Here is an 8,614-nt window from a genome sequence, read left to right as displayed (position 1 = left end):
TCCCAGTAATGTGCTTCGCAACATCATGGGCTTGCTTTTTCTTGGACATTGGAGAAGTAGGTGCAGGAATATCTCTGATAACAATTCCCTTACTACTCACTTGTGTTTTGCGAATGGTTGGAGAATCATCAGATGAAGTCCGCTTGTGAGACATTTTGCGAAGCTTCTTTAAAACTCCTGATTTTGATGGTATAATCTCCTTCGCAGCCTTGTCAGATCCAACCACCTCCTGAATATTTTCCCCTACTGAAGACTTAGGTAATTCAGTCTTTGTTTGTTCGTCATTCTTTGACTTCTTTGCTTGCTTGGAAGACTCACCATCAACATTTAACAAAACTCTAGTTTGAACATCTGGATTGATAGACTTCATATATCGGATGAGCACCTTATGAGAAGAATTTACTTTGCGAAGCAGTGTATCAGGAATTCTCGCAATCTTCGTAAAGATATTTCCATCATCCTCCACTACCTTAGGGAATTGATACTTGGTAAATTCTGCAACCTCTGCACCTTCAGGACCTTGAATGCCTGCTTTTTCATAAACCTTTTGAAGAATCAAACTCCAATAATGAGCACACGAAATCTCCTTTTCCACAGTTGTATTTTCAAGGCTCTTAATAAATTCCTTCCATAATTGAGTCCCATAATCGACACTTAGATCGTAGTATAACCCCATGACCATAGCATATACTTCCATCCTGCCTCTGTCAAGACCTACACTTCGACCTGTTAAACACCTGAGGAAAATTCCAACGAGAAAATTCCACATACATGGCAAGCCTGACTTTTTGAAATCACTTATTTTGTCCAACGGTGGTTGATGCCCCATCTCATTGAACATATGAACAATCTGTGCATTGTGAGGTTTGAAGAATGGTGTTGAGTTAGGAATCTCCAAGTAACTGATGAACATCGACTTTGTCAATCGAATCCTTCTATCATTCACCAAGTTGAAAGTCATGATGTCTGTTGCTTTTTTGTATGAAGATGTGGAAGCCGCCATTGATAACCAGGTCATCGAAACAGAAAAAGAGTTAAACATCACTGTGGCTAAAGATGATCGTTTCAGTGCAACAATTAACATCTTCAACTCCTCTAGATACGTCGACACAGCAGCGTCAACCTGATAATTTGTACTTTGGATTTTCATCAGAGGTTGAGAGATAATTTGTACTTCTCCTGTGAACTTCCTTAAATAACACACATGGAAAGTGTTATGAATACCATCTAGTTCTTCTGGTAGTTCTAGCTTGTAAGCTTGGTTCCCAATCCTTTGAAAAACTTTGAATGGTACAATAAACCTTAGAGTCAACTTTCCTCTCTTTCCGAATCTTATAAGTCCTTTCCAAGGTGAGACTTTGAGCAATACCGAATCTCCAACTTCGAATGTTATCAGTCATCTCTTTTTCTTAGCATAGCTCTTTTGACGTTCCTGAGCTATTAACATTCATTCCCTAATCACCGTAAGCTTTTCAACAATATGATGGACTATCTCGGGGCCCATAAACTGCTTTTCTTCAGACTTAAGCCAACAGGACGGCGTATGTGACAACCCGAAAGATTTGGATCAAGCAAGGTCAAAATTTCAACCTTGCTCAAGTGAACTCACAATGTAACCTTGTTATAACAAAACTTACAAAGACAAAAGGGCATTGTTTGTATAAGTGTATATATATATATATATATATATATATATATATATATATATATATATATATATATATATTAGTATGTGCATACTTTGAGAAGCATGCTGATAGTAAACACTTAAAGGGCAAGCAAAGCCAAATGCTTGGAACATAAACCATGGAATTGAAACATTATTGTATAATCTTTGGCCTAAGTACCCCACCTCTAATATTTCGATTTGTTTATGACCACTCAATGCTGAAAACTCACACCTAGACTCCCTAGGCCTAAAACACCATGTCACACCCCCAAACCAAGGATGGCGGAAACGTCCGGGGGTGGATGGCTTCATGTACAGTATCACAACAACGTGTATAATAGTGCTCAAAGTAAATACAACCATCGTAAATATAATTGAAAAAGTTACACCAAAGTATATGTTTACATGTTTCAAAATCAATTACATTATGATGACAAAAGTAAATTGTTGAGGGTTTAACGTCCCATCCTCAAAGCGCTAAAGTTTTCCTATTTCACTGATTTCCTGAGAATACAAGTAGTTTTGAAAAGTGTCAACAATTAAGTTGGTGAGCTCATAAGAGTTTTGTTTGAAGTAGAAACCGTTTTCCTTAATTGTAAAATCGATAGAGTTTGATTTCCAGAAAATCCAATATTTTCATAGATAAGTGTGAATAGAATATTCCTATATGATGCATTAATGAACCCTAGAATGACCCGTAGATTTCCCCTATAATCGTCCAGCGTATATAAGTTAAATAAGATTTAAGTTAGATAAAACATTGAATATAGTGGGTCTGCCCTAGGTCCACAACCAAACAAGGAACAGGAGATGAGGTGGGCATCACCAATTCTAAGCCAATCAAGACTAAATTCTTATATGACTCAAGCATATATGCTCAGCAGTTATAGTTGAAGTCTAAAAATTCTAGATGAAATATAGTTTTAATATCATAACAACTATTTTATGTGAACCTGGTACTTTGGAATGTACCCCATTCGTATGAAAACCCAGTACTTTGGAATATACCCCATTTATATGAAAACCCGGTACTTTGGAATGTACCCCATTCGTATGAAAACCCGATACTTTGGAATGTACCCCCGTTTCGTATAAAATCCGGTACTTTGTATTTGTACCCCTTTTTGTATAAAAACCCGATACTTTGTATCTGTACCCCTTTTTGTATAAAATTCCAGTACTTTGTATCTGTAACCCTTTTTGTATAAAAACCCGGTACTTTGGAATGTACCCCATTTATATGAAAACCCGGTACTTTGGAATGTACCCCATTTGTGTGAAAACCTTTTTGTAATGTAAATGATCATAAACTATACCTATTATAGTTTATCAAAATGTTTGAAATGTATATGCAACCTAACTATACTCATTATAGTTTAGTATGTTTATTTGTGGTGTACAAGAACCCTTTCTATGTAAGTCAAATGTATAGTACAATATAGCTATGTTTAACTTGCTTTGTTTTGTACTAATGTTTATGAGGGAGGATTCTTATAAATTCAGTAAGTAATTTTCTAGTATATAAATATATCATTACAAGAAATACATGTAATATATGAAGTCATCAAGGATTTAACACTTTGCTCAACATGTTACAAAGTGTTTTGAAAGTTAGAAGCTGTTAACTAACTCTTAACCTTTCTGCACTGTTTCGGAAAAATCATAGAAAAATCATACGAAGTTGAAAACTAGATCCGTAAATTCTGAGAGTTCCTAAATTGTGTCTAGTTTACTCATAATTTTTATCATGATTTTTTTGGAAGCCTTTAACTTGAATTAAAATGCTCATATTCACAGACTGGTCCGGATTTGTGTTTGAAAAGACAGGCTGTTTTGTAAAAATCACCATAAATTGTAGAAAAATCGTGTAGAGATGTGCAAGTAGTCATTTAAAAGCTAAGAAGTGGAACTACTTGCACCTAAATCATTTTTGAAAACTAAAATGTTTAAGTTGTCCAAAACAGTCCGTGAATGGAGTTGAACTTTTCTGATGAAGGCTGTTAGAAAAGTTTAGTTATGTTCTTGGTGTTTTAACTTGTATTCCCCCCCCCCCCCTAAAAACTTGAGAAAACATGAAAATATAGGGGTATGAACTCACCTTGAGTGATTTCAGTAGATAAGTGTTGAAGAAGAGAAGTGTTCAACCCAAGAACACTTGAAGAATCACTTGAAGATTCAAAAATCTAACACAATTATGATGGAGTTTGTGTAAGATATCCATGATTTGAGTAGAAAGAAGTGAAATAATCATAAGGAGAATGGATTTTGCTTACCAAATGTGGAGGAAAAACCCAAGATCATCCCTTGAATCTCGAATTCTAGAGAGAGGAAGTGAGAGAGAAAAGAGTTTGATCTTCTTGGTGAAAGGAGAGAAAATGAGAGAAGTGAGGAGAGAGGATGAATGTCCAGCTCTAAGAACGTGGGAATAACTTGTGAGAGAGGTAAAAAGTACAAGGAAGTGACAAGGTATGGTGGGGAGGAGTGTGGGTTAGTCATGGAGTAGGTATGGTGGTTGCTTGTGTCATAAAATAAAGGAAAGTCAACACTCCACCTCTTGTACTTCACCCACTCTTTTGGATAAGGTTTTATCCTTAAAAACGTGATAATTTAATAATTATGGGTCCTTATATGTTAAAATAAAGTTTTAGGTGAAAATACCGCGTTAAAATGATGAAAAACAAAGTTAAAATGAAGTCGTAGACGAAAACCGGAAATAATTGATCTTCCAGCGAGGGCTCTCGGATTGGGTCGGAGGTTCGGTCCTCCTGAGGCTAGGCGCGAGGCGAAGGAAGCGAAATCAGCAAGGAGTGAAGGCTCGGTCAAAGGCATCAGAATCCGAAATGGACCGAAGGTTCGGGTTCGGGTGTGGCATGCGAGGTTCGGGCCCGAGAGGACCCTTCGGGTTCGGTTCCCTTGAGTGAGGTTCGGCCCTGAGAGGACCTTCGGGTTCGGGTCTTCTTGGATTCGGTCCCTAAGAGGACTTTCGGGTCCTAAGAGAGGTTTTGGGTCCTTAAGAGGGGTTTCGGGTCCTTAAGAGGGGTTTCGGGTCCTTAAGCCCTTTTTGTCCGTTTTTGCCCCGTTTTAAGCCGTTTTCGACCCGGTCAAGGGTCGGAATGACCCGAATGACTTCAAAAAGTTACGGAAACTTTTGAGAGAGATTTGGGAGAGATTTCACATACAAAGAGAGATTTGGGAGAGATTTCACATACAAAGAGATATTTGGGAGAGATTTCACATACAAAGAGAGATTTGGGAGAGATTTCACATTCTTGGAGAGATTTCACATACAAAGAGATATTTGGGAGAAATTTCACATTCTTAGAAAGATTTGGGAGAGATCTCTAAATAGAGAGTGATAGAGTGAAAACGATTGAGAGAGGTTTCATTTGTGACCTTTTTGAGTGTCCGAATTCGCAATGCAAGGTCCGTAAACCCCGTTAAGCCTTGTTTAAGGATCTTACATACTCCCGATGAGTATGCAACATTGTTTTATCGGTTTGGCTCGTTACTTACCATAGATTTAGGTTAAGGAGATTTAGATGTACGTACTTTTCGATTTATGATCTCTCCTTAGAATAGCGAGTTGTTTAGTAAATACATAACGTAAGCCCTAGTACACAAGGGTTAGTTGAGTTGACCAGTTTGACTTGTTGACTTTATTTGACTTTGAATTGACCAGAATTTGACGGTTGTCACACACCATCTTAGTACCCCACTAAGGCCGAAAACACAAGTTAGGGTGGAATCAAAACCGAAAACACAAGCTAAGAAGACACATATGTATTGTTTCATCACCCAAATAGTTTTTTCATAACATCTAACTCAAAAGGAAAAAGCTTCATTAACGATTGACCTATATAATAAATTAAAATTAAGCAGGATTAAGAAAGTTTTGAACGGGAAATCAATAAATAATCATACAAAGTTGAATATTCTGATATGTATTAAAAAAATTGATTTTTTTACAAAACCCAAAACGTGTTTGGTAGAGAAAGAACGAATAAAGAGTAGCAAAACATAAACACCATCCGATCAAAAAACAAAAAGTGTATGCTTATAAATTTAAAGTATATTATTACTCAATAATTATACACAAGATGGAAGTTCATACTTCTTGTAACTTTGGTTTAAACATAACAGTCACAAAAATATTGAAGAGAATCATAAGGGGTGCTGCCACACAGATGAAATTTAACTTGGAATTAGATACATAATTTCAGAAGTCACATATGATAGATTGCTAAATAATAATGAAGTAACATATTTCTTATAATATGGAGTTTCCTTATCTACCCAAGCAATAGTGTCACCAAAATAGAGATCTACAAGTTCTAAAAAAAAATCATCACATATAAAGATACCAACCAACATTTTTCAAATGGTGGTAATTGATGTTATTTGTTTTCTATATTTTACTAGTACTAATATGTTAGATAGTGGCAAATGGTGATATTTTGCGGGATTTTTCTTAAAATTTCACAACAGAAAATCTACTGATGTAATTTGGGAAGACCGATGGAATCAACACCTGTGTTTCCATTTAGGCCCATCTCCAGGTCAACCACCACCACTTACGGCGACCTGGTCATAGCCGTTGTTGAGGTTATACAGAAGAAGCAGCAGAAGCCCTAAAATTAAACAAACCCTCCTGATCTTGCTCATTACTTCTAAGGTTAGAAGCAATAGTATGACTAGAGGAGTTAGCATGAGGAAGAAGCTTCCTTTTCTTGTTGGAGTTCCAGAAGTTTTTGATTGCACTATCTATTTTTCCTGGTAAGTGTTTCGCTATATGTGCCCATCTTTTTTAAAACAAATAACAAAAGAAATCAATATATTCAAAACAATTAATCAAAAGATAAGTAAAAAATTTATCTTGTTAATTACTTATTTCCGAAGGTTCTGTGTAGATCAGTTATGAGCATGGCATCTTGTGAAGTAAAGTTTCCTCGTTTAAGACCTAGTCTTAGATAATTAATCCATTTTAGTCTACAATTTTTTCCACATCTTTGTAACCCTGATTCAAATCCAAATCCAATCAAATATGTTAGTAATATACCTATAATATATATTAATAAGTTAAAAAAATAATAATTAAAAAGAAAGACCAGCAACTTTTGGAACTGACCTGCAACAACCATGGCTTCCATGGACATGATGCTGGAGTAATGTGTCATCCATCCGATTCAGAAGCTTGGAAGCACTTTGAGAAAAGTCATCCTTCATTTGCAGCAGAAGTACGTAATGTAAGATTAGGCCTAATTACAGATGGGTTTGCACCACATGGAGCATTTGGAAAACAATATTCATCTTGTCCTATTATTATAACACGTTATAACTTGCCACCTTCTATGTGCATGAAAGAGTCTTACATGTTTTTGACTGCACTTGTGCCAGGACCGTCAAACCCTAAGCATAAAATAGATGTATTTTTGCAACAGTTGTTGCAGAGTTGGAGCAATTATAGAAAGAAGGTGTAGTAACATATGATATATCTTTAAAACAAATTTTCTATCTAAGAGCAGCTTTGATGTGCACAATAAGCAATTTTCCAGCATATGCAATGTTGTTAGGATGGTCTACATCATGTAAGCTAGCATGTCCTCATTTTGGGAAACATACACAAGCTTCCAGACTAAATAATGGTAATAAGATGTCATGGTTTGACTACAACAAAGATTTCTATAGGTAAATCACCCATATAGAAAGGATAAAAATAAGTTCAAGTGGTTGGTGATGTCGTTGATGTTATGGCGTGGGATGATTTTTTGACCATGTTCCGAGCTGAATTTGCACCAATGATTGAGGTACAACATTTGGCGCGAGAGTTTCAGGATCTCCGCCAGACTACTGAGACTGTGGCAGAGATCATTGCCAAGTTCCGGGAGAGGGCCTTGTTGGTTCCGCAATATGCAGCGAACAAGGAGATGAAGAAGGTAAGGTATCATGATATGTTGCAGGATGACATCAGGGAGTTGGTGAGTATGTCAGGGTACAATACCCTTATTTATATGATTTCTAGAGCCCGAGAGTGGGAGATCGATTTGGAGAACCTAGGGAAGAGGGGGCCAGATCAGGTGCACGTAGTGGAGGGTTCCGGGAAGATACCCAAGACTTCGCATTAGCGTTTCATGGGCCAGCAAGGCTAGAGTCAGTGCAGCATATGCGGGAAACTACACGATAGAGTTTGTCGTTCTAGGGGTATGGGCTGCTACAAGCATGGCAAGGTTGGTCATGTCAGCATGGATTATCCTTAGAGGGCAAGCCTATTATGTTTTCACTGCAACCAAGTGGGCCACACGAAGGATTCTATCCGATGATGAGGGGAGGAGAAGTGAGTGCACCTGCTCCAGTTACTTTGAGGATCCCTGATGGTCGTGAGAGTGCGACAGGAACCCTAGTAGAGAGGAGCTGTGCATTGCGGTATAAAACAAGGGAGACCAGGACTCCAGCATGTCACATTACGGGTATGTTATCTTTTGCCTTCTTTTTAGTTGTTATCAATATTTATGTTGTTTGGAATTTTGTATAGATTTGGGTAAGTGTTATCTTTGGTTTAATTCCCTGTTATTGTTTGTGTTGTATCATCAAAAATTGTTATATTCCATTTGCATGTCATGAATCGTTAGCAGGTCAGAAGGGGGGTGGCATCTTGTTGAAGGGGTTTCAAGGTGTTCGATTGTTATTCTGGTTCTTGGTCAAGATTGGTTCAGGGGTATTGTATGGAAGTTCTATCATCAGGGTTCAGTGGTTTTAGCAATTGATCTTGGTTGGCCATTAGAAGTGCTAAGAAAAGTGGTTTATTGCTGAGGTTTTGGTCTTGTGACCAGTACAGAGGGTTTCAAGGTTTGGGTGTTATATCATTAAAAGTGTCTGGGGTAATCAGTTTTGCTGGAATTTCCAGGATTGTTCATCTGTTCTTCAGGGTTGTGCAATATTTGGGCTTGG

At 37.3% G+C, this 8,614-nt stretch overlaps 1 protein-coding gene across 1 annotated transcript; it reads right to left on the bottom strand.

Annotated features, from left to right (window-relative positions):
- Positions 1-6,272: 6,272 nt before the first annotated feature.
- On the bottom strand, positions 6,273-6,822 carry LOC111876597 (transcription factor MYB26). Its single transcript, XM_023873147.1, has 3 exons — positions 6,795-6,822; positions 6,554-6,725; positions 6,273-6,468 (listed from the first exon to the last, which is right to left on the bottom strand). The coding sequence occupies exons 1-3, from the start codon at positions 6,820-6,822 to the stop codon at positions 6,273-6,275; spliced, it is 396 nt and encodes a 131-aa protein (XP_023728915.1).
- Between the last annotated feature and the right edge of the window lie 1,792 nt (positions 6,823-8,614).

The sequence above is a fragment of the Lactuca sativa genome, chromosome 5 (assembly GCF_002870075.4).
Source record: "Lactuca sativa cultivar Salinas chromosome 5, Lsat_Salinas_v11, whole genome shotgun sequence".
In the NCBI taxonomy this organism is placed as follows: domain Eukaryota; kingdom Viridiplantae; phylum Streptophyta; class Magnoliopsida; order Asterales; family Asteraceae; genus Lactuca; species Lactuca sativa.
The sequence above is the reverse complement of the archived record's forward strand: the minus strand, read 5'-3'. Positions and strand labels throughout refer to the sequence as shown.

Bases quoted from the DNA above. Each gene is read 5' to 3' on its own strand.
- LOC111876597 (XM_023873147.1), bottom strand. From the start codon at position 6,822: ATGTCCATGGAAGCCATGGTTGTTGCAG. The intron at 6,726-6,794 runs GTCAGTTCCAAA...TATATATTATAG, and splicing joins GGAAGCCATGGTTGTTGCAG to GTATATTACTAACATATTTG. The intron at 6,469-6,553 runs GTAATTAACAAG...GTTTTAAAAAAG, and splicing joins CACAGAACCTTCGGAAATAA to ATGGGCACATATAGCGAAAC.